The 24,462-nt window shown below is 38.4% G+C and overlaps 2 protein-coding genes across 7 annotated transcripts; one reads left to right on the top strand and one right to left on the bottom strand.

The window, feature by feature from the left end:
* Positions 1–4,919: 4,919 nt before the first annotated feature.
* LOC143862434 (VQ motif-containing protein 4-like) lies at positions 4,920–5,937 on the top strand. The gene has a single exon (XM_077373481.1). The coding sequence runs from the start codon at positions 5,144–5,146 to the stop codon at positions 5,768–5,770; it is 627 nt and encodes a 208-aa protein (XP_077229596.1). The 5' UTR covers positions 4,920–5,143; the 3' UTR covers positions 5,771–5,937.
* A 2,395-nt stretch (positions 5,938–8,332) lies between these two features.
* Positions 8,333–21,255, bottom strand: LOC143860124 (haloacid dehalogenase-like hydrolase family protein). 6 transcript variants are annotated; one of them, XM_077370655.1, is made up of 14 exons: positions 20,815–21,255; positions 20,578–20,714; positions 20,024–20,119; positions 17,083–17,330; positions 16,804–16,852; positions 15,161–15,280; positions 13,078–13,167; positions 12,502–12,684; positions 12,117–12,272; positions 9,809–9,958; positions 9,617–9,718; positions 9,268–9,377; positions 9,035–9,153; positions 8,333–8,533 (listed from the first exon to the last, which is right to left on the bottom strand). In XM_077370655.1, the coding sequence occupies exons 1-14, from the start codon at positions 21,026–21,028 to the stop codon at positions 8,442–8,444; spliced, it is 1,866 nt and encodes a 621-aa protein (XP_077226770.1). In that variant the 5' UTR covers positions 21,029–21,255; the 3' UTR covers positions 8,333–8,441. The 6 variants fall into 6 exon arrangements, with proteins under 6 accessions (XP_077226770.1, XP_077226771.1, XP_077226773.1 ...); XM_077370656.1 differs by lacking the exon at positions 17,083–17,330 and having other exon boundaries at positions 16,804–16,884; positions 20,815–21,254; XM_077370658.1 differs by lacking the exon at positions 20,578–20,714 and having other exon boundaries at positions 20,815–20,999.
* Between the last annotated feature and the right edge of the window lie 3,207 nt (positions 21,256–24,462).

Below are 24,462 nucleotides of genomic sequence, written 5' to 3'. Positions count from 1 at the left end.
GGGTTTATTTTATAAGAGAATCTGTTGTTTGGTGAAAATGAAGAGAAAAGGTTAGGTTTTATTAGTGTTTGAACTGATATGTTGATGGGAACCGCAACCATAGGCCATTCCTCAATTAGTTACACATTCAATTTTTTAAAGAAAATGCTTGCAAAAAAGTCATTTTCATGCTCTTCCTAAAAGAAACTTAATAGGCCCTACTTCCGCATCATTTATGTGAAAGATCTGTTGATCCCAACGGCCACCTTTATAGTATGAACCTATGCCCTTGATCCATCAAGCCTCCTTTACTTCAATTGTTGACTTCTATATCGTTAGGGGTGTGAATGGATCCGATCTGATTCACACATGTCTCGGTCACGATGGGTTCGTGATCGGATTTTTTTCGGAGTTCGTTTTGGATCCTACTTTTTGTGTGGGTTACGATCGGTTTCAAATAGACTGTCCAACAACTTAAGCTTTTGGAGTAACCGGTAGTTTCACATTGTATCTGAGCCAAAGGTCGAGTTTTTTTTTTTTTTTTTGATGAGTAAGCTGGGGTTAGGCGGGACCCCTACCGACAATATATTAGAAGAAACAAGCAAAGCCTGGAGTGAAGTACATCGGGCTCGATAGAGCAAACAGAGGCGAGAGATAAACCCGCAAAGGAAGAAAAAGAGAAAACAAAAAAATTTAATGGAAAAGCTATAACCGAGCATACAAAAGCCAAAGGTCGAGTTCAAACCTCCTTATAGTGAAAATCCACATGAAATGGCCAAACCCAAAAGAGGGGCCACATGTGCCACGTGTATGCCAACCCTAGAAAGAGGGGCCACACGTGAGGGAGAGTGTTAGTGTTAAAGTATGAAAGATTAAATAACACCATCTCCAACAGCTTAAGCTTTTGGAGTAATCAGTAGTCTCACAAGTGTGTGTGTGTGTGTGTGTGTGAGAGAGAGAGAGAGAGAGAGAGAGAGAGAGAGAGAGTGTTGAACTTTCATATTTTATCTCGTACAAAATTTTGGCCTAAATTACCGAAATTTCGGGATAATATTAAATAATGAATAAAAATCGAGATTTTTGGGTGAAATCCTTAAATTTTGGATGAAATTTCTGGATAAACTAAATTTCGACGGAAATATTGTACCATTTCGAGTATATATATGAAAATTTAGGATTTCGGTCGAAATTTAGAACCATGGTTATGATTTTATTTTTCAATATTACAAAAAGGGTTTTGTTAACGAGGTGCATCGGGAACATGTTTTTACTCACGTTACTAGAATGTTTGGAGATTTTCATAACCATGTTCCCAATGCACCTTAACCAGTGCCCGAGAGGCACTCGTTAACAAAACCCACCCTACCCCACACCAGAAACAAAAAAAATAAAAAAAAATTGAAGGGCTAAAGAATCAGGGGCATTCTGCCTGATCATTTGCTCTTTAAGTTACTCAAATAGAAGTCGGTGGCGAAAAAAAAGAAGAAAAAGAGAGGAGACGTAATACTGAATTTAATGAAGATCAATTGCACTTTTATATTTAAGTGGAGAGTTGATGATGCAATATTATTGTTGGCATTATTGACCGAGGGCGAAGTTTTCAAGTGAAGCGGTCAATGAACCCTACCAATCTGGAAAAACAAGGCATCCCATTGATTGAGCTCGAAATTCCTAAAATCCCACCGATTTATTTATTAGGTTTTAGCTAGCCATATTCGCTTTTGCATGTGAGAAGTTATGCCACTTTGTTGCACTTAATGAGCTGTTACGATATAAGTGTGTGTTGGTGTTCCCTAGAAATTTGCATTACATATAGCTGCAAATATACAGGCGAGGCCCACCAATTGGATGATCTAATCCTTTCATCTGTTAGACATAGATGAATTGTGCCCCAAAAACCCCACCCGTCAAACTCTAAAACCTTTTTTCTGATGAATGTGGGCTAGAATAATTTGATATGATCCATTCATAGCAAAACTAGATAGACAAGTCACTGATCATTTATTTCAGGTTTTTTTTCCTAGGAAAGTAATGTAACCAGACGGACCTTAACATGCGCACTTATACTGTAACAAGTCCTGGCTGTAATCATCCCCTCCCTTAGTCAACCAATGAAATAAAATAACTAACTTTCCTTTTTAGATTACTTTAGGGAGGTAAGGAAAGAGAAGTAGAAGGAAAGCAGAGTTGTGTGTTTGTGTGTGTGTGAGTGAGAGAGAGAGAGAGATTTGTTGTCTTTTTGTAAGAAAAGTTGCTCTTGGTGCATTTTTTAAAAAATGCCTCTAAAATGGGTGTTCTATCATTATTTTCAATGGCATAAGTGGTCATTTTAATATGGGATGGGAAATGATATCAGCACAACCATATTTTGATATTGTCACTAAGGTTTAAAATTTCGGTCCTCACCGAAACAAAAATTTTAGCCAAAATCCTGAAATTTCAGCGGAAATTCGGTAGGCGATCGAAATTTCGTTTTTTTGGGTCAAAATTTTGTAAAGGAATAAAAATTAATATTTTATCAAAAAAATTTGCGAAATTTCCACTGAGATTTTGTAAATTTCTGCAATTTCGGTTTCAGTACATTTATGTTTCGGTCCGGACCTTTCGGCCAAAATTTAAAACTATGATTGTCACTAACCCATCTTGTCTTTTAGTGTTTATAGAGCTGTGAAAAGGTTATTAAATTTCGGTTGAGTTAATCCGTTGTAATTCTTGTTTAATTCTTTCTCATAGTAGTAGAAGGTGATGAAGAGATTTGATCACCTTCGTGGAACCGCATGAAAAACTCGATCGATGTGTGCATCTGGTGGTTTGTTCCTTTCCATTATTTTGCAAGTGATCAGATTGGATTTTGCCCGTCGGATTTTTCAATAGGTCGGATCAACGGATTTGATTACCTTTTTAACATCGTCGTCCTATGGTCATTAACGGCATCACGGAAGATGTGTTCCCACTTCTTTTTCTAGCTAGTGATTTAAATGTTGTTAATCCACTACATTTGCATGTATGTAGTTTGTTAGAAATTCCACAATACAAGCCTTGAATCGTTGGAGTTTGTAGATGAAAAGTCTCTTCTGGTAGTAATGACATTCTGAAATAGACATACAGTGGTCCCTTTGTATGTTTTCCTTTCCTAAATGAGAATGTGATTCCTCTTTCTCTTTTTTTGGGGTCTTGTCTCCATTTCATTGAAACCACACAATTGATTGATCCGATTCACGAACCACCTTCCAAACCCTAATTGACAACTAAAATTCTATTCCCACTTTTTATGTTTTTAGGTTGAACTGATAAGAAAAAAAACAAAGAGGTTAGAATTTCATTTTTATTAATGGTTATGAAGTCAGACTTTGAAGGAATACGAAAGAGACGTGGCCCGGTTTATGAAGAGGCAAAGACTAATTAACCAACTACTTTTATTAGTCTAGAAGATGCCCAATGACTTTTCTTTTGCTTTTTATGACATTTAAATGCCAGCTGAACGTTGAAATCGTATTAAGCAAAAATTATGTTGAATGGTTGATTTCCTAGCTACTATTGAAGGAAACAATGAACCAAGAGCCCCCATATTGGGTGGGTCCCTTAGCTACAACTTTGGCACTCTTGTAGTGGGTCACACCTTTGACTAGACTTGGCAAATGCGACCCGTGTCCGCAGGTCGACCCAACCCACCCGCAAATTTGCGGGCACGGGTCGGGGTTTTAGTGACCTGCCAAAACCGATCCGTGGGTGACCCAACCCGCAAAAACACGGGTCGGGTCAACCCACGGGCACCTGCGATTTTTTGGATTTTTTTTAACATTTTTTATTTTAAAATAGAAAATGAGATAAAGGGCTAAGAGCATCTCACTTTTTGAGCTGGAATAGTGCACTTGTTTTTGAAAATCAACCCTTCCAACAGCATCTCACTTTTTTAGGACTCCCAACTTCTAGCAGCTCATGAGCATTACTAATTTACTATGCGTGAATACACTCCCTATTTTTCAAAATGGATGATTGGAAGGTACAGCCCACACCATAGGATGATCCAAACCGTGCATTTGATGGGCCATAATGTAAATAGGTTGTGCCCAAAAAATCATTAGCATAGGATGATTCTAACCCTCCGATCTAAAGAGGGACTGACAATATGGAAACTTCTATAGATCGAACGGTTGAGATCGTCCTATGGCAATGATTTTTTGGGGCACGATCTATTTACGTTGTGGCCCATCAAATGGACGGTTTGGATCATCCTATGGTTCCATTTTGAAAATTAGAGGGTGAATTCATACATAGAAGGGGGTGAATTTATCACCGCCCAATAAAAGCGCTCTTTTGGAAAAACATGCAGGTAACCTGCGGGTCGACCCGACCCAACCCACCCGTTTGCCAGGTCTACCTTTCACTGATCTGAACCGTCCACTTGATAGACTTTGCTTTGGATCTCTAATGTCTAGAATCCTTGCTAATCATAACATCCATAGCATTTCTTTTGAATATGAACTCGTGCATAGGCAACAACTCAATTCAGTGGCAAGAAATTCACATTTTTGGTGATAAGATTGTATGGTTGAGGCAACTTTAGTGTTACATGAGATCGAATGCGAGGCGTATAAAATGGACGGTTCGGATCAATCAAAAGTGAGATCCAGCCCCTTTCATTAGGTTGATAGATGAACGGTGGAAGATGTGGAGGAAGACAAAACCAAGGGGAGATCTCGTAATACTCTGACGACAAAGGGGGTAGTGGTGGAAAAGAAAGAAAAGACTGGTTCTGGAGAAGATGGTATGATTGTATTATTATCTACTTAAGAGTGAGCGCCAGGGGCAGAGGGAGTGGCAGTACTAAAAAGTCAATGACATGTTGAAACTTTGGGCGACTTTTACAAGGGTGTAATTTGGTAAACGACCAATCCCCTCTTTAACTTTATTTGCCTTCAAACCGTTGGCTTTTTTAACACCCAATCACAACATCATAACACAGAAACCAAAAAAACAAAAACAAAAACAGAAAAAGAAAGGAGGAGAGAAGAGTCTTTGATCCACCTTCTCCCACACACAACTCACCACCACCTATCTCTCCTCTCATTTTTTTCCCCCACCCAACCCAACACATCTCCTCTTATTTTCTCTTGTTTTCTTTCTCTTCCTCAGGAAAAAAAAAAAAAAAAAAAACCCATCAATGGAGAACTCCCCAAAATCTAAAGATCAAGAGAACCCATCTCTCCAAACATCTCCAAACAGTAGTAGCAGTAGTAGCAATGGAATTCCTTTGACTCCAAAACCCATTCCAAGATCTGAAACCAATGCATACCCAACAACTTTTGTCCAAGCAGATACCTCTTCCTTCAAACATGTGGTTCAAATGCTCACTGGCTCTTCTGAAACCACCAAACAGGTAACAAAATCAGCCTCAGATCCCCCAAAAATTTCAACTCCACCTACCAAAACAGGTCCTAAAAAACCAGCTTTTAAGCTCTATGAGAGGAGAAACAGCTTAAAAAATCTCAAGATCAACCCTCTCATGTCTGGGTTCTACCCTAACGCCGGATTCTCGCCCCGCAAACCGGAGATCCTGTCTCCGAGCATGCTCGATCTCCCTTCGCTTGTTCTCAGCCCCGTTACGCCTTTGATACCGGACCCGTTCAACCGTGCGATGGATTCCGGTGCTTCTTCCGCGGAGGAGAGAGCGATCGCTGAGAAAGGATTTTATTTGCATCCGCCGCGGATCCCGACGCCACGAGATGCCGAGCCCCGGCTTTTGCCACTCTTTCCGGTGACGTCGCCTAAGGTTTCGGGTTCTTCTTGAGATTTGGATTGATGAAGATGGGTTGTTGCTTATTTGTGGAGATCTTGCTTTAATTGTACAATTGATCTCTTTTTTTTTCCCTCTTTTTTGTGTCTTATTTTGCTTGTTTAATTATCATGGAGATCAACATGAGATGAAAAGATCTTAGGCATGAACTTTTATTTTCAGTTTTTCTTCTTTTTTTTGTGTGTGTTCATTGTCCCCAGTTCGATGCCTCACATTAGATGGATTTTATGAGAGAGAGAGAGAGAGAGAGAGAGAGAGAGAGAAAAACTTGAACTGGTATTGGATTTATGCATTTCAGTTCAGTTCAAATGGATTATTTAGAAGGCAAAAATGTTGTAAGAATCTGTGGACAAAAGATCTTACTACATCCGCATTTAGTAAAAGCTCTCATTTTGCTACTATTAGATGGTGAAAAGGAAGTACTGTGCAAAGGAGCTTGGTCCTTCAACTGTCTTTAAACACAGGGCCAGAGAGGAGGGGGGGGGGGCGGCTACACTCACTGGCCATCAAAGGGTCCAATGCATATTTTCAACATAAAGGACGGTTGAAAGTAAAGAAGAGAGTCAGATGAAAGTTGCACTGGTACTTGCTTGTCTAACACAGCTACCATGTCCCAGCACTTTGTTAGAAATAAAGTCACCGGCTTACCAACTATCAATACAAGAGAGAAACCATCTTCCTCTATGGGCAACATGTACAAGAGATTACAAAGTGATAATATCAATCCCAATGAAATTAAAGAGAAATTCCGTAATAACCATAACCATACAAAAGAATTCTCTTCAATTTTTCTATTCCCACTAGGAAACTACAAAGAGTCTCACGCGTGAAAACAAGATATCAGTCCTAATAATCTCCATATTGACTTGTTTATCAACCACTTTAAAGATTTTTTAATGAATTCTCCGTCTATTTTCCACTACGACTGATAACCATTGGCCTTCTACGACCACTAGCTATGCATACCATCCAATCAACTCAATTTTGTCTCTACCTGACTCAATAAAAACATCGAACGAACAACTGTAGTTTGCCAAGAGTCTATTTATCTACTAACTTTGGAGAGGGAGGCTTGTCTTCTCCGCTAGTAGGAACTGTAGACCCCTCACCATCATTTATCATTTATATCAACTCATTTATATCTTATAACCCATCTTTGTACCAACTGTGAAAGAGAACTTAATTTGTATGCAAGTTACTCTGTGTCTAATCATCATCCATCAAGATACTAGGAACATTATTTGACATTTGTCCCTATATTTCCCACCAGATGACACAAATTCTCATCCTTCTCTCCTTTTATTAGAACCATGCAGGCACATATACTTTTTATAGCTCAAACTACATATGAGCACCTGCAACCCATAGATAGAGTCGAGCTGACTAGTGTCACAGGGCCAATTCGTCCACTAGGCGAAATTTGATTCACTCGCGTCTTTGGAACATACGCCACACCACTCAAATTGTGCATTTCTCTCTAACATTTTGATCTTCACAATCCTAATCTTGTGATATCACAAGTATACCCGTCACGATACCTACCCTTCTCTCATAGAAGGTATATCTACATATATCTTTCTAGATCATACAAGAACAGTACTTAATTTAATCATCTCCGGCAGTAAGTAATTTTACTTGAGGACATTTCCAAACTTCTCCTTCCTCCAAGAGCAAATATTTTTTTCTTTTCCTTTTCTTCTCATATGGTCATTTCCAAGGGTTTTTCGTCCTACGGAATGCTAGTGAACATAGCCATTAGGAAACTACAAGGAAAGCCCCCAAGTAAAAGCAAGCCACCAATCCCAACAGAAGTCAAGTTGAATACACCTTTTGTCTTAAGTCAGTATGGCCCTGCAGTCAGAGATGGGTTTATGTATTTTATAGGATCAAGACCAGAAGCCCAAGGTCTAAGTCATCTTTTGAGAGGATTCTGAAATTTAATGACCAACAGAAACAAAGTGGGCCTTCGTAGCTTTTCAGATGGGATTTGAAACTTAAAAGTTTTCAAGGCTGTAACACAGCATCATCCAATCCAGCCATAAGCTTGACCCCAAGTGAACGTGTCTACAAGTGCAACGTATAGCAAAGTTGTAGACATAGTTCTTCATTCTTCTATATTTCCACCCCTTTTTCCAGTACTGCCACACCCTTTGGCTTGCCCATTTTGTAAATATGATTTACATTTTCACTGCATTTTGTTTGACTTATCAGGAAAACACAAAGAAATGGGGGGTGGAAATGCTGAACAATTGGGTAGAATTATCATTTCGCTTTTAAAAAAAAGTTCCTCAAATGTTGTAACGGCTAAAACATTTCTCTCCAGTGGCAAAAACTTAAGAAATCAATGGGACTATATGGGGCATCAACCTTATTTATCATAAGACCAGTTCATTGGTTCAGTACAAAGCAAGGAGCTTCAATTCCCATGAAGGACTGAAGTTGTTATGGTTCATTTAACCATGCAGGACTCAATTTAGGTTATGGTTCATTCATTCACAAACAAATTACCAACAGAATCATTTTTTTGAAATGGATTACCAACAGAAACATTGAACCTTTATAAGATGCAAAAAACACTAATAACAAATTTTATTAGCACAACCAAATTTCCATACATATTATCATAACAATGTCATTGTTGGAGAGAGATATTAATTATATCCGCTCAGATTTCCGCAAAGGAGTTGACTGTTTGAAATCCATGGTTCTCTGGGAGAAGGCTATTTCCAGGCCGGATGGAAATTATCACTTCCAGACCTGAAACATAAAGATTAAACAAGTCAATTAATAACCCTAATTTCAATCAGACAGCAGATTTTCTGAGGCAAAATATTAAATTTTAAAAAGGAAAGGAAAATTTCAACCTATCAAGTTATGATAACTCAGAAATTTTAAGTTCGAATATCAGACTTTTTAATATCAATAATTTGTAAGTTGGAGCAAAGGAAAACATGACTCTTTTGTAATGACATGGTTTGATCAGTCATGGCCCATCGGATGATCTAGGTTGCCAAAATACAAAGCAAGACCTAAGAAAAGTTGAAAATCTACACTGAATTATAGAACAAACATAGGAATACTAACTAACAAATATAAAAGAAGTGTTGCTATTTTGAGGCCTTGCACACATGTTGAAGACTCAAAAGATAACCATGCAATGTCAAATGCAAAAAGTGCTTAGGGCTACAATGCCTAATAAAGAAAACCTAAAGCGACATGGAAGATTTATAAGACAAGCATAGAAAAGTTAACTTTTACCTGCTGCCTTTGCAGCCACAGCTTCTTGAAGGACATCTGTGATAAATAAGATCTGGGAAGGCTTATCTACTCCCAGAGACTGCGAGATCTCCATGTAACTGCGTGTTTCTCTTTTGTTTCTTGACAAGATAAAACAACAAAGAAGAGTGAACCACATGCAATGATAATAGATGCGTAGACAGAACAAATATGATATTTCCTTGAATAAACGGGAATTTATCAATAAAACCTACCCAACTGTGGTATCGAAAAATCCACATAAGTATTTTCTCAAGTCCCCATAGACTGTATTTCCAAAAAGAAGCCTTTGAGCCTCCCTACTACCACTAGAATATATGTACACCTGCAGGATGATAAAAAGATGGAGATAATTGGCTGTGTTAATGAAATTTCATTTGTGCAGAGTTGCAAAATAAAAGCATTTTTCAAACACAATGACTATGAGGCTTCACAACACAAACAGTGATTATATGAAAAACAAGAAAAAAAGTAGTTACAAAATATACATTCAGTCTAATCAATTTTCTCTGAAGTAAAAAAAACAAGGTTTTTGCTTAAAAAAAACAAGTGAAGCACAATAACCTTTATGCCCATGGCATGCCACTTTTCAAGAGCTTCTGGTACATCCTCAAAAACTAATCCCTGTAACTCTTTACTTTGAAACCCGGTTCTCCATATATGACCCTGCGTATAGATATGAAAGGGGAAATGAAAAGGTTGATTAAAAGGACAAGCCCGCGGAGTATAACTTATTCTGAAATCCAGTTCAATTACCTGCAATTGTTTCAGAGCAGTAATTTTCCTGTCAGCCCTTATCATTGCTTCCACATTAGCTACCAAGGATGCAATGACCTCCTCTTTCCCGGCATCATCAGGAGGGATAGGCACAGAACCAGCCACACCTTGTTCCAAATCTTCCTCAACCTGCAGAAAAACCCATTTGTCATCCATTATCTGAATCATTCAGGGGATACAATGTTCGAATCTGGAATAATAAAAAAAACAAGAATACATAAACAGCTAGACAACAGTAGCATCCTTTAGTTACCCAGTTGACTCAAATCTACCATAGGGAACTCAAAGAACCTAGTCTAGGACAGCAAACCCCGAAATGTAGCCTTTGAAATGCGCATAAAGAATTACAAGTGACAAATTGTTAAATAATATTTCACCAATAGAATGCATGTCTAAGAAACTGAAGTCATTTAACAAAAAGTTTAGCATAGACAATATATACTCCATATAAAATTGTTAAATAATATTTCACCAATAGAATGCATGTCTAAGAAACTGAAGTCATTTAAACAAAAGTTTAGCATAGACAATATATGCTCCATATAAAATGTAAACCAACTAATAATCAGTGTGTTATGCAGAAGTCTGGCAAGACTTGTATTTGTTTCTCTTTTATTTGTCCCATGTCACAATGGGCTTGGAGTCTCTCCTCAGCCATTGGAATAAATGGGACATATCCCGGAGGGAATATGATAGTTCACAAGCATGTCATAACATGACATTCTTTAGCAAATCAAGTCCATTATGTATAAATTTTGGCAGATCTTCATCCCTCATTCCCTTCTGTATTAGAAGAAGCCATCGAAAACTCCCTAGTGAGAAATGACAAGGAATTCGAACTAACCGAACCAGTTCGACCGGTCAAGCACATTGCATGTACTTGAGGGCATTACCTACATCAAGGAAGGAGACGATTATAATGAAGACAACATTGTCAACTTACCATTTTTTTAATTGATATCTGTCATTTGATATTTGAGACTTTGAGAATTGATATGATCACATATTCTTGGGGTAGAGATTGTTTACAATACGTGCATTTTTTCACACATTAATCAGCAGGCTACAACTTGTGCATGGTAATTTTAAAGAATGTTTTATATTGTTCTTAGAGTGATCTTAGAAAACTACTCATGGAATAAGTGAACTCCCATTTTGAAGCATCCTCTATGAAGCATTATGTAGATTCATTGCCCCCAAAGTTGTCAATTACTTGCCAAATAAAATAGAATACCTTCAAAGAACATAAATGAGATGAGTACAACCCCAAATCCTAATCCCTAATCCCTAAAATCCTAAACCTTAAACCTTCTTACAATAAAAAAAGGGGCGGCCCAGTGCACGAGGCTCCCGCCATTGCGGGGTCTGGGGAGGGCTAGATGTATGCAGCCTTACCCCTGCTTTGTAGAGAGGTTGTTTCCATGACTCGAACCTGTGACCGCCAAGTCACAATGGAGCAACCTTATCGTTGCGCCTAGGCTCACCCTCTTACAATTCTGACATAAATTATTATTTTTAAATGGCCAAAGCTTTCATTAAAGAGAAAGACCGAGATGGTCAAATACAAAGAAAGAAAAGAAAAGAAAAGAAAGCAACAGGGCTATACAAGAAAATATAATATGGACATCATAAAGAAAAGCAAAGATCAAGGAGGAAGAAAATCAAACTGCTCTAAAGCCTCCATGCCCACCCAGCCCTAGCAAGCCTCCACCTCACCATTGGCAGATCTTCTAATATGGCGAAAGGAGATACAAGAATTGCCCACAACGTCTATACTCTATAATCTCATTAAGATAATTAGCAAATCTCCAAGGAAACACATGAGAGCCGGATAACTAACGAATCATATTGAGGGAGTCCCCCTCTACCGCTACTCGATTTAAGTCTTCTCCCTCTAGAAGCTTTATTCCTTGGTGAACCGCCCTCACCTCTGCCTCACTAGAAGAGACCGCAAAGGCCCACCTCACCACACCCCCTTCATCCCTTAGGACTCCCCCAATCCTGACATAAATTATTTCTATTTCAAAAGCTCTAATCATGGGCCACTTTTTGCATTTGTGCAGCCATATACAAATGACCACCAGAGCCAGCTTATGACAGAAAGTAGAAAGTAGTCTCTTCAATATTACAAGAGCAAAATCCACATGAATAACGTACTCAAAAGTGAAATAATGGAATGTAGGTTAAGACCATATCCACGTCGTGCTAAATAGTAGACAAATGGCATAAACAAATACAGTTCCGTTTGTGATATAAACGGCACCATATAAAAGCACCAAAATCTTACTTGGGCACGCAGCAACTTAATATCATCTTGAGTTTCTTCACTGTCATATGTGCCAGTTAAATGGTTCCGCACATTATCACGGGCATAGGGGAAAAGAACATCGGTAACAAATGATATTGGAGTTGTTGTGCCTTCAATGTCGAGAACAATGCAGTGCTACAAAAATATCCCACACAGAGAAAAATCAGAAATCAATTTCAACAAACAGATATAGCAACCAAATAATGAGCTAAAATTAAGAGCTCCAAATGGAAGTTTACACTCAACCACCTGTTTGAGAAATTATTGGAACTCAAGATAAAGATGTTTCACACAAAAATCTTCGGCATAAAAGAAAATAATGAAGAGTTCTGGCATTAAAAAACATAAGACTGTAATAGCTTACTCTGGATTGCTCAACTGCGTGATTTTCATTCAGTAATCCTGCCTTAACAACTCCATTTATATTCCTACCATCACCCCATAAACCTTTAGCTTTAGAAATCGAACAATGACTTGGAGTAGACCAGTCCAAACCCAACTGGTGGAGTTTGATCGCAGCATCAAAGAGATAATGATAGCATTCAGCCTGACCAATCAAAGTTCAGAAAGAGCTTTTGGAAAAGTAACAACTAATTCCTTTTGGAAGAGAAACATGCATGCTTTTGAATCAATTTTTTGGGCACACAAACAAGTATTCACTTCTACCATGACAATCCATTTTTTATTCATGAGCTCGCATATGCCCTTAGCATTTAACCAACTCTTTTAATAATGTTATTTTCATGAAACTTTCTACAGAGAGATAAAAATAAAAGAAAGTGCAGGTATATCTACATTACATGTTTAATCATGGTTTCCATGTCTAATATGCACAAGAGAAAAACTTGAATGCCAATATACAATCTTGGAGTAGCATTTTCACAAAAGAGCCTGTGAATAAGAAGTACAATTCAATTTTTTTCTTCAAGAAACCACAAACCTGAGTCTTTGCACTGATCCACGAATCTCCCCAAATATATACCCCATGGTTGCGAACAAGCACTGCTGTTGCTTTTGGATAGGCTGCAATCTGAAAAACGGAAATGTGACTACAGTTACCAAATCCTTTTTTTTAAAGGAGTATTCCACACCAAGTAAATAATTAGTGAAAAAAGAGCCCTAATAAAAAAGAAAAAGAAAGGAAAGGAAAAAACAGTAATACAAAAGTAGAAGGAAACAAGAAAGCATCTTTGATGAAAACAATCGGTTGTCTTATTTTCTCTTCTTGTATCTTTCTTTGGGTGACCTCCTCGGTCTTCCCTTTTTATATATCTTTTTGTTTGCTTCTTCTTCTTCAAAAAAAAAAAAAATCGGTTGTCAAAAGCTCAAAAGCAACAATCCAGCCTCAAGAGACAATAATAGATAAACAACAGTATAGGATGGTTCAGATAGGAAAAGTTCAAGTCCAAAAAGATAATTAAAGCTTGTAATTTAAATACAGCCAGCAACAATAGTATGGTTGTACAAATTATGCACATTAGAAGTCTGCCATGTGGTCCGAACTTATGAATAGTGACATAGCATATGTGTAACATTATTATATTCAATAGCATTCAAAAAAAATTATTATATTCAAATGTGCAAGCATATTTTACAAAAGGCATATGTGCAAAGCCTTTGCTCGCGAGACTGTCCTTGGAAACTACCACAAAAGACAATAACCAAAGTGGCAACAAGAAGTTGCTAACAGCAGCATTTTTTTCCTTTTTGAAACCTTTCACATATGGAAGTTAATTCCTCAGGAACAGAATGTTCCTCTTTTCTTTGTTTGATTACCAGATTACCAATTAACATTGATGATACCTTTCTATGTACCACATTACTTCACATAAAACTACAGAAGTATTTACTTCGATCCACAAAGCCCTTAGAATTGAGAATTCAAGCATTCTCGCACGCAACCCACCTGCACGTTTACTAGAATTGAGACACATACACTGTGTGTCAATCTAAAAAAGAAACTATGTTAACCATACTGATTTTCATGAGTATAAAGATGTGTATCCATATACTTTCAGAAATTGAAACATATATGCACAACAGATGCAATCACTTGCATTAATGGGTCACATAAGTCCCAAGAATGCTCTACGTATAGAATAGAAATCTACTTAACAAAATCATTATCTGCATCTGTACTGTAAATAAGTGGATCAGTTTATATTTGTTTATAACAATTATATATGGCCTTCCTATCAGTGAGAGAGAGACAGAGAAGATAATCGGTACAGAGCCCATGGGAGGAAGTATACAGGTCACGGCAGCAACAAATAAAAAACTGAAGACACGGTAGACCACTAGATGGACCCACTTAGTGATTAGCTAATGCAAAAGAATTGATCCAAAGAAATAAAACCAATAGAGCAAGAAAAGTAACAACACATACATGACCAATTTTGACAACCCATCTACCTATTGCCATTTTTTCAATGGGAGATGACTTTTTCACAACCACCCCCTCCCCCCCCCCCTCCCCCTGTAGGATTATGCACCCGCGGGGGGGGTGGGGGGGTGTTGTTGAAAAAAACATCGCCCTTTTTCAATAGATAAAAGCAAGCATATTTATACTGACTCTCTCGAGATGCATTATGAATTAGTATACAACCACTTGAGGATGCAGGGTAAGAGAAACCACACATGGGCATAGCATTCTAAGAATATGCTCCCTGTTACAGTAAATGAAAGAATAAGTCATGGAAAAGAACACCCAAGATCTACATAGAGGAAGAGAATAGGATAAGAAAGATGTGGAGTTTGGTTAACTCTACGAACAAAATCCATAACTTGAATATATAAAGGAGTGAAAAACAAGAGACTAAAATAATGCCATTATGAAAATGAACCCTATCATAACCCATAAAATAATCACTAAAAAAACAAATAAACCACTACAACCACATTCTAATCTCAACACAGACAAACAACCCAACCTCCAACTACTATCAACAGCTAGAACTGGCGAAGTCAATAAAACCACTATACACAAAACAACAGAAAAAATGAAGTTTAAAGTCAGAAAATACCGCTTCAGTAAGGGATGCTGTGAGCTCGCCCTCATGAGCAGTGTTTTCTATTATGGGGACCACAAGCTCATCATGATAACCATGGCCTTGAATTCCTTTTATCATCTCCATATGAGTTATCTGCAACATTTGACTGTGAAAGTTTACAAAACGCCAAAAGATGAAAGATGCTGCCAGATAAACGTACACAAGTATAACAAACAAAATTTTTACTCCAAGATAAAGAATATCAATATAAAATACTAGAAGGTGAAAGAGCACTTCAGGGTCAGTTGGGAATAGAATTTTACATGAAATATAAAGACATTGCTCTACCTAAAGTAAAATTTTAAAATGGGTACTTTCGGAATAATTATCCTTGGCAACTGACATTCACACCAACATGAGAAATGAGCTAAGTTTACACATCCAAACGGAGATACTGACAAACAAAAGCGTAGATTAGGAATTGGGGATATCAATCCAACTGAAAATAGGATCAATTAGCCACTGGACATATCCTCCATCTCCTTCCAAGCAGATTTCACAAAATATGATGGTTTCGACTTTAGAGTGGACTTGTCCTCCAAAACCAGTGGTTTACTCTTATGTGGAAACCTGTGGATGAAAGACAAGCATGCTAAGTCTCAGCTTCTGGTTTATCTTTTTCTCCACAGCCATTTAGTTATGAAAGCATGGTTGAAATTCTTAAACTTTTAGATTTCAAAACCTCTAACTTTTTAGTTTCAGAATTTTGAATTTTCTTCATTTGATTTAAGTGCATGCATTCCCCATTTTTGGAACCCCATGAAAAAAATGCTTGTGGAGTTCATAAACAGCTGTCACCACCATGGAATGGAACGAAATCAGTTAAGGTCAGTCCATCTGTGAAAAATAAGTCTCCCCTTCCCACGGAGATAATCTCATCTGCAATTTGCACAAGGTAGGGTCCCAAATTTGGAAAAGAAAGGGGTATTTTCCTGTTAAAAAATTCCAGTTAATGTAAACATATTTCCACATATGATCAGATTGTATCCTCCAAAGCTACCAATTCTCAGTTTCCAAATTCATACCCGGAAATTTTCTTTTACCAAGGTTCACGAGTGTTAAAGTATACTCAACTCAACTAAGCCTTTGTCCCAAACTAGTTGGGGTCGGCTATGAGTGTTAAAGTATAAAAGATTAAATAACACCATCTCCAATAGCTTAAGCTTTTGGAGTAATTGGTAGTTTCACATGGTATTAGAGCCATTGCCCTGGGTTCAAAACTCCTTGACGTTAAAAATTCACATGTAATGGCCAACCCAAAAGAGGGGCCACATGTGCCATGTGTCGGCCAACCCTAAAAAGAGGGGCCACATGTGAGGGGGAGTATTCAAGTATAAAAGATTAAATAACGCCATTTCCAATAGCTTAAGCTTTTGGAGTAATTGGTAGTTTCACAATCAGTTTTCCTATATTGCTCATAACTAGAATGGAGTCATGGGGCTCATGGCATGTACCTAAGAAGCAAACCCTGGTTGCACAAAGCAAGAGCAAGTGCAGTTGCAACAGTTGGAGTTAGGAAGCAATGGTTTCACCATACATAAAAAGGGACCACATCTTTCTAATATAAAAATACATAATCAAAAGTAGGATTTATGCTAATAAAATGTAGATATTACCTTGTCCAAGGATTCGTTTTGAGAACATCTCCATTCAGGAAAAGTAGGGCTGTTCATTCGGTTAAAACCGAACCGAATTAGCTAAAAGTAGCCGAACCACAATATTTCGGTTAGCGAAAAAAGATAACAAACCGAATTATATTCTAAACGAACTTGAACCGAAACCGAAAAAAATATTCGGTTCTTCGGTTAGTTCGGTTATAACCGAATTATATGATTAAGCTATCAATTAACCAAAAAATGCACAAACGTGAAGAGAAACAAAGAGAGATTAATCACCTAATATGAAGCAAAGATAAAGAGGAAGATAGAACTATAGAAGTGATACATTCCATGTGTTTGCCTGATCCCTTCTCCTTCTCATTTTCCTTCTCCTTTTCCTCTCCTTCGGATCCAAGCCATAATCGCGGCTTCTCCTTCTCCAAGCCGTATTGGGTTTTGATGGAGCCATGGAGGATGAATGTGGGATTCGATGGTGGCCTTTGGGGTTTTTGGTGACTGTAATGGAGGAGTGCCGAAGTGGGTTTCTGAAATTATTGCCCTAAAATTGATGAGAAATGAATGCTTGGATGCAATTTTGGTGAAATTTCACCCAAATAACTTTGTTAAAACTTTGTAATGGATGAGTGTAATCTGTAATGGAGGTACAAGTCACATGGGAGAATGTCAAAACCAGCCCACAGTTTTGAATGGAGGAGTGTAATCTGTCATAACTTTGTTGGAGAATGTGAAAACCAGCCCACGGTTTTGAAAAAACCAGCCCATGGTTTTGAAGAAATGATGTTACTGCTGAAAAGACAAAAGCAGACAAAAGGCAAAAGCATTCTTAAATCTTAATTTCACTGAAAACAAATGAGCATAACCGAGTAATCTGGTTAGTTCGGTTAAACCGAATTACTTTCAGAACTAACCGTTACCGAAACCGAAAACCGAAAACCGAATTCCAATTTTTTTCACCACCGAAACCCGAACCGAACAAGGGAGAAACTGAACCGAACCAACCAAAACAATTCGCTTCGGTTAGGTTATTCAATTATAACCGAATAATGCACACCCTTAAGGAAAAGTACAAATTTGATTTAGCTAAACGTGGTCATGATAGAATTATGGAAGCAGTAGTTGGTGGTAGGAGAAAGATGAAGTTTGGGCAAGTGAGATTCCAAAGCAGATGCAACTTTGGATAGAAGATTCCTGCTACTTAGTAGATGAATCCAAGAACATGATGTGCTATTAAAGTGCTAAAATGACTACGGCATGTCACTTTGGATAGAACTAAGGCCTTCACAACTTGTATTGTGCATTACAAGCACAAAAAATCTAACCCAAAACAATGTTGAGGTATTGGTCATTAATTTCTAGAAATCAGAAATCAAATAGTGAGTCTCCTCCATTTTTATTCACTTATTATGACTACTCAGAGGGCGAGCCTTGGCGCAACGATAAGGTTGCTCCATTGTGACCTGGTGGTCACGGGTTCGACTCACGGAAACAGCCTCTCTGCAAAGCAGAGGTAAGGCTGCATACATCTAGCCCTCCCCAGACCCCGCAATGGCGGAAGCCTCGTGCACTGGGCCCATCTTCTTATTACGACTACTCAATTGGCTGGAATAAGATTTCAAGCTCGTGATTTCAACAAACACTAAAAGCAATTGAGATGTACAATCTTTGAAGCAATGATCCCACATGCCTTTGAGGTGAGAAGCAAGAGAAACATATTCAAGGCACAAGCTTAAGGCAAAGAAGCTGAACTATAAGCCATTCCAATAAGGCATATGCGTATTACACAATAAAAAAACCAAACAAGTAATTGTCTTGGTCCTCTTATTTTTATGTTAATCCCATATCCGTCCCTACCTCCAACTCCCAAACACTCAAACCAGGTCTAGGACGGTTTGGCTTGCATAGGCAAAAGAACAGTCTATTGCTCTCTTAGTAATTCTCTTGTGATGTAGATGGGATTTGGCCAATCTAATCCAAGACATCAATAGCGAGCAACAATGATCAACTGTGCAAGTCCCGTCAATCCAAGGGTGAAAAATGAATGATATTTGCAGCACGTAGGGCTAAGGGGTTTTGTGAAGGAAATGGAAGAAGGTCATTTGACAAGAGTGGAATGTGTGGTGTATCTAGCAGCCCAATGGGCATAAGTGTGTAGTGTGTAGTGTGCTAATAAAATGGGTGGTGACTGGCGAGTGAGTTGGGCATGTGTTTGTGTAGGGACTGATATGTATTGTAACACAAATGCAAAAGTGTTGTAAAATAGGGGGGGGGGGGGAGAGGGGGGAGAGAAAGTGAATCGAATGATATATAGGAGGAAAGAAGGGGGCTGTACATGAGTGTTACCTAAGTATAACTACCTCTCCAATAGTGCCACCTAAGCATATTACAGCTGGCCTGGCAACAAACCCTCGCATACTCAGCAATTCCAGCCAGCTTTGAGCAAGCTTGCAAGTGGCTTAGGCGAAGAAACCTCTCTACTTCTATAAATAGTGCTTAAGGCCTCTTGTGAGAGAAGTTTTTGGGAAGGAGAAAAATAGTTTATGTTCATCGAGAGCTCTTGGGAGTTTCTTTGAGTGTTTTGGCAGGAAATTTGAATTCTTGGAAGATAGTGAGTTTCTTTCAGAGTAAGGCCATTCCCTCCCTCCTCTACTTGAGTTTGCCTTGTAGAATTGACACAAATTCCTTGTTTTGTTTTTTGTATCTCGTTTCACTTGTAGGCAAGTTCTCTGTACTTCCTATCTTTTTGGCTGATTTTTCATAATTCCATGTCATCTTTATTTGTTCTTGAATTTACAGATCTTAAATACTGTTTCTTGAATAGAAGTTCTTGTCTCTCTCTCTCTCTGGAATTAACTAGTGACTGGGCATAACAAACTCAAGAACAAAATCCAAGGTGATGTAAACATAGTATGAGAATCTCAATTTTCATATATATATATATATATATATATATATATATATATATATATATATATATATATTGATTGGTCTCAATTTTCAAATATTCTACATGAAATAACCCAATCAATACCTAATGCTTAGAAGAAATCCTAGTTTTACTTCACAGGAACAACAAAAAGGAGCTGAATATCTACAAATTTGGTAACCAAGGCCAAACATGCTAGTAAGAACAATCATCAAAGTACAAAGACTAAGGGAGAAATGCAAACATGAAAACTTTTCACTTCCAATGATAAATCACCAAAGTTCAAAGAATTACTCGAAACTGCTTTGACAAGGGATTGATCATAGTAATAAGACAAGACTCCATCCCATGGCTGTGAATAACAGCCCCAGCATTACGCATCTGATAAGCCTGTAAAGGCCAGAAAAGTTTAGTTATTAAGTGGACTAAAACCACAAGCATAGACAAAATGTATTTATTCATGTTTTTCAAATGCCATTAACCAAGAATTATTCAATAATCAGAATTTTTCTCTAAATTAGGGGATGTAACCCAATGCAAAACAATCCCCTGCCACAATTACACTTGGGCCTTGTTTGGATTGCAGGAATTTTCAGGAAAAGTTTGGAAAGGAAAAACATTTCCAAAATTACCTACTTTGTTTACACATGAAAAATAATAACTTGAACCAATCCTATTCAATTTTTACTATAAGAGGGAGCTTCAATCTATGATGATATCCCTCTAAATTAACCATAACAATATCATTTCCCTCTAAATTGTGAAAAGAAAAAATTTCCCAGTCAGAAATGTTTTTCTTGCAATCCAAACGAGGCCTCAGAAAAAAAAAAAAAAAAAAACCCATATACCTTCATGAAGAGAGGGGCACAGTCAGTACACTTGGGGTGTTTATGGGGATAAGGCTTGGGGGAAGGAGAGAACAAAATCGACCCACTTGAAGAAAGTACATACATGTCCTCAGGAACCATTCTCTCCTTTTGAACACCTACCCCACAAAAAAAAAAAAAAAAAAAAAACAATACGGGGAGAAAGAAAAGAGACCCAATTGAAGAAAATTAAAACTAGGGTTTTGTGTTAAATAATACCTGAAGGGGACATGACGATGAGTTGCTGGGGTTTTGGGATTGAATCGTCATGAACTTTGATGGTTATGCTTCCACCTGTGCCTGAAACCCAACCCAGCGTGTAAAACTGACGGCAGAGATCGGAGACTAGAAACTTTGAATCTTTCACGGGCTTGCTCTCAAGATAAGCTTCTGCTGAGAGGAAACTTAGAGCGTTTGTGGTTGTTGTGGCCATATTTTTTTCCTTTAGAAGAATTTGGTAGCGTTGAAGCAAAAGAGGAGGGAATTGGAGGACTACTAGTCTTATTACTCTCTTTCTATGTCTCGGAGGTGGCTTTTTTCATCCATGTTTTCTAAGTTGAGAGAAAGCGAATCAATTCCATGACCCCCCATCTGTTTTTACGTTTTTTATTTTTTTCGAGATAAGTAGCGGAAATGCATGTATTCTCTCTTTGGCCAGGAATTCCTCTCGTCAGCACAGGTTTTTATAATGTTCCGACCCACTTAGATGGCATCTAGGGGGTGTAAACGAGCCGAGGCAAGGCTCGGTCACGCTCGGCCAGGCTTACGAGCCTTACCGAGCTAGGGATATATTAAGGCAATGATATATTCACGCCCCTCGTCTGGACAGCCCTATCTAGTGTAATTTGACTACTCTTTTTACACCACAGGAGGGTGGCCCAAGTAACAAATGGGATTTTAAAAAAAAGTGACATATTTTGCCTCCTCCTTTCATTCCTGGACAATCCTTTTAATGTATATATTAATATATAATATGAGGGATGATAGATGCATGGGAGCTCTTGCATAAAGAGCCTAAAAAGGGCCCTAGATTGGTTCCACGTCATTAATTGCAAGTGAATTTACTTTTTCAACTGATTTGAAACGGTTACACTTAATGACGTGGAACCAATGAAGGGCCCTTTTCCAGCTCTTCATGCAAGGGCTCCCTTGCATCTATCATTGCTCATATATATATATATATATATAGGAAAATGATTGTACGCTCGAGTGTACCTAACCTTAGGTACGCTCGAGTACCAAATCACATGGGTCCCACATTTTTTTTGGTCATCTAAACCATTCATTTGCAAGGCCCCATCATAGATAGGGTGCATACCAAAAATCAGCTCCATAGGATCATCCTAACTCATCCATTTGTGGAGGTCAAAATGGACAGACACTGTTTGTCCACAAATCTGCCCATTTTGCACTCCAGTTTTGGAGGGGTTAGGATGATTCAATGGTGCTGATTTTTGGTACACACTCTATCTATGATGGGGCCTTGCAAATGAATGGTTTAGATGACCAAAAAAATGTGGGACCCATGTGATTTGGCACTCCAGCGTACCTAAGGTTAGGTACACTCGAGCGTACAATCCTTTTCCTCATATATATATATATATATATATATATATATATATATATATATATATATAGAGGAATAAAATTGTACGCTCGACCGTACTTAAAGTTAGGTACGGTAGAGTGCCAAATCACTTGGGTCCCACATTTTTGGTGAGCATCTAAACCATTCATTTGCAAGGCCCCATCATAGATAGGGTGCATACCAAAAATCAGCTCCATAGGATCATCCTAACCCATCCATTTGTGGAGGCCAAAATGGACAGACAGTGTTTGTCCACAAATCTGCCCATTTTGGCCTCTAGTTTTGGAGGGGTTAGGATGATTCAATGGTGCTGATTTTTTGTATGCACCCTATCTATGATGGGGCCTTGCAAATGAATGGTTTAGATGCCCACCAAAAATGGGGGACCCATGTGATTTGGCACTCTACCGTACCTAACTTTAGGTACGGTCGAGCGTACAATCCTTTTCCTCATATATATATATATATATATATATATATATATATATATAAACTTATGGTGAGCTAGCTTGCCCAATCACATGGGTCCCACATTTTGGAGAGCGATCCAAACCATTCATTTGCAAGGCCTTATCATAGATAGGGGGTGTACCAAAAATCAGCTCCATAGGATCATCCTAACCCCTCCATTTGTGGAGGACAAAAATGGGGCAGATTTGTGTCTGTCCATTTTTGTCCTCCACAAATGGAGGGGTTAGGATGATCCTATGGAGCTGATTTTTGGTACACCCCCTATCTATGATAAGGCCTTGCAAATGAATGGTTTGGATCACTCCCCAAAATGTGGGACCCATGTGATTGGGCAAGCTAGCTCACCATAAGTTTGGTGAGCTTAAGCTCACCATAAGTTTGGTGAGCTTAAGCTCACCAACAGTTTCCTATATATATATATATATATATATATATATATATGAGAGAACATTTCCTACACACTTGTGTAGGTAAGTTACCTACACACTACCTTAAAATACAGTGGGGGCCCACATTGTTTGGGTGATCCAAACAATTCATTTGAATGGTCCTCACATAGATAGGATATCCATAAAAAATCAGATCCATAGGATCATCCAAACCCTACGATTTGTGGAGGTAAAATGGACGTGTATAAACCTTTACAAATTAGTCCATTTTTTGCCTCCATAGTTTGAATGGTTAGGATGATCCTATGGATCTGATTTTTTGTGGACACCCTATCTATGTGAGGACCATTCAAATGAATGGTTTGGATCACCCAAACAATGTGGGCCCCCACTGTATTTTAAGGTAGTGTGTTGGTAACTTACCTACACAAGTGTGTAGGAAATGTTTTCTCTCTCTCTCTCTCTCTCTATATATATATATATATATATATATATATATATATATATATATATATATATATATGAGGAAACTGTTGGTGAGCTAGTTTGCCATTGCCGATAGACGATCCGTCAAAGTTAAGCTTCAGGGACCCCGGAGGAGGAGGAGTCCAGGAGGGGAGGATTTTCACTTTGGTAGCCGATTCCAAGCATATGATTGACCATCCTTCCTAGAGGTCGAAAGCTGAAACAAAACGAAACAGAGGAAGGCTTCGAGCCCAGGATATGACCGCATCTATCAACTGAATATAAATCCAATAGGGAGATCTAGCCTTCCCTTCAAAGATACGAGCATTCCTCTCTTTCCACAAGAACCACCATGAGGCCAGGAGACACATCTTCCACAGTGTTCTGCCTTTCCTTTTGCAAGGAGTCCATGCCCAACTCTGAATGAATTCAGCCATAGAGTTGGAGGGGACCTAACTGATTCCAAAACGAGAAAAAATAAGACCCCAAATATGGCGAGCAACCTTACAGTGTATGGGGGCCCACTTTGTTAGGATGATCCAAACCATTCATTTGAAAGTCCCTTACATAGATGGGGGGTGTACCAAAAGTCAGCTCTATAGGATCATCCTAACCCCTCCATTTGTGGAGGACAAAAATGGACAGACACAAATCTGCCCCATTTTTGTCCTCCACAAATGGAGGGGTTAGGATGATCCTATGGAGCTGATTTTTGGTACACCCCCTATCTATGATAAGGCCTTGCAAATGAATGGTTTGGATCGCTCTCCAAAATGTGGGACCCATGTGATTGGGCAAGCTAGCTCACCATAAGTTTGGTGAGCTTAAGCTCACCAACAGTTTCTATATATATATATATATATATATATAATCCTTAACTAGCCTTATGAACCCAGCCGAGCCCAGTCGAGCCTAGCCTAGCTCGGGCTCGGCTCATTAAGCTTAACGAGCCTG

Source organism: Tasmannia lanceolata, unplaced genomic scaffold, assembly GCF_043159265.1.
Source record: "Tasmannia lanceolata isolate RefF3 unplaced genomic scaffold, GAP_Taslan_0.1 ptg000037l, whole genome shotgun sequence".
Lineage (NCBI taxonomy): Eukaryota > Viridiplantae > Streptophyta > Magnoliopsida > Canellales > Winteraceae > Tasmannia > Tasmannia lanceolata.
The sequence above is the reverse complement of the archived record's forward strand: the minus strand, read 5'-3'. Positions and strand labels throughout refer to the sequence as shown.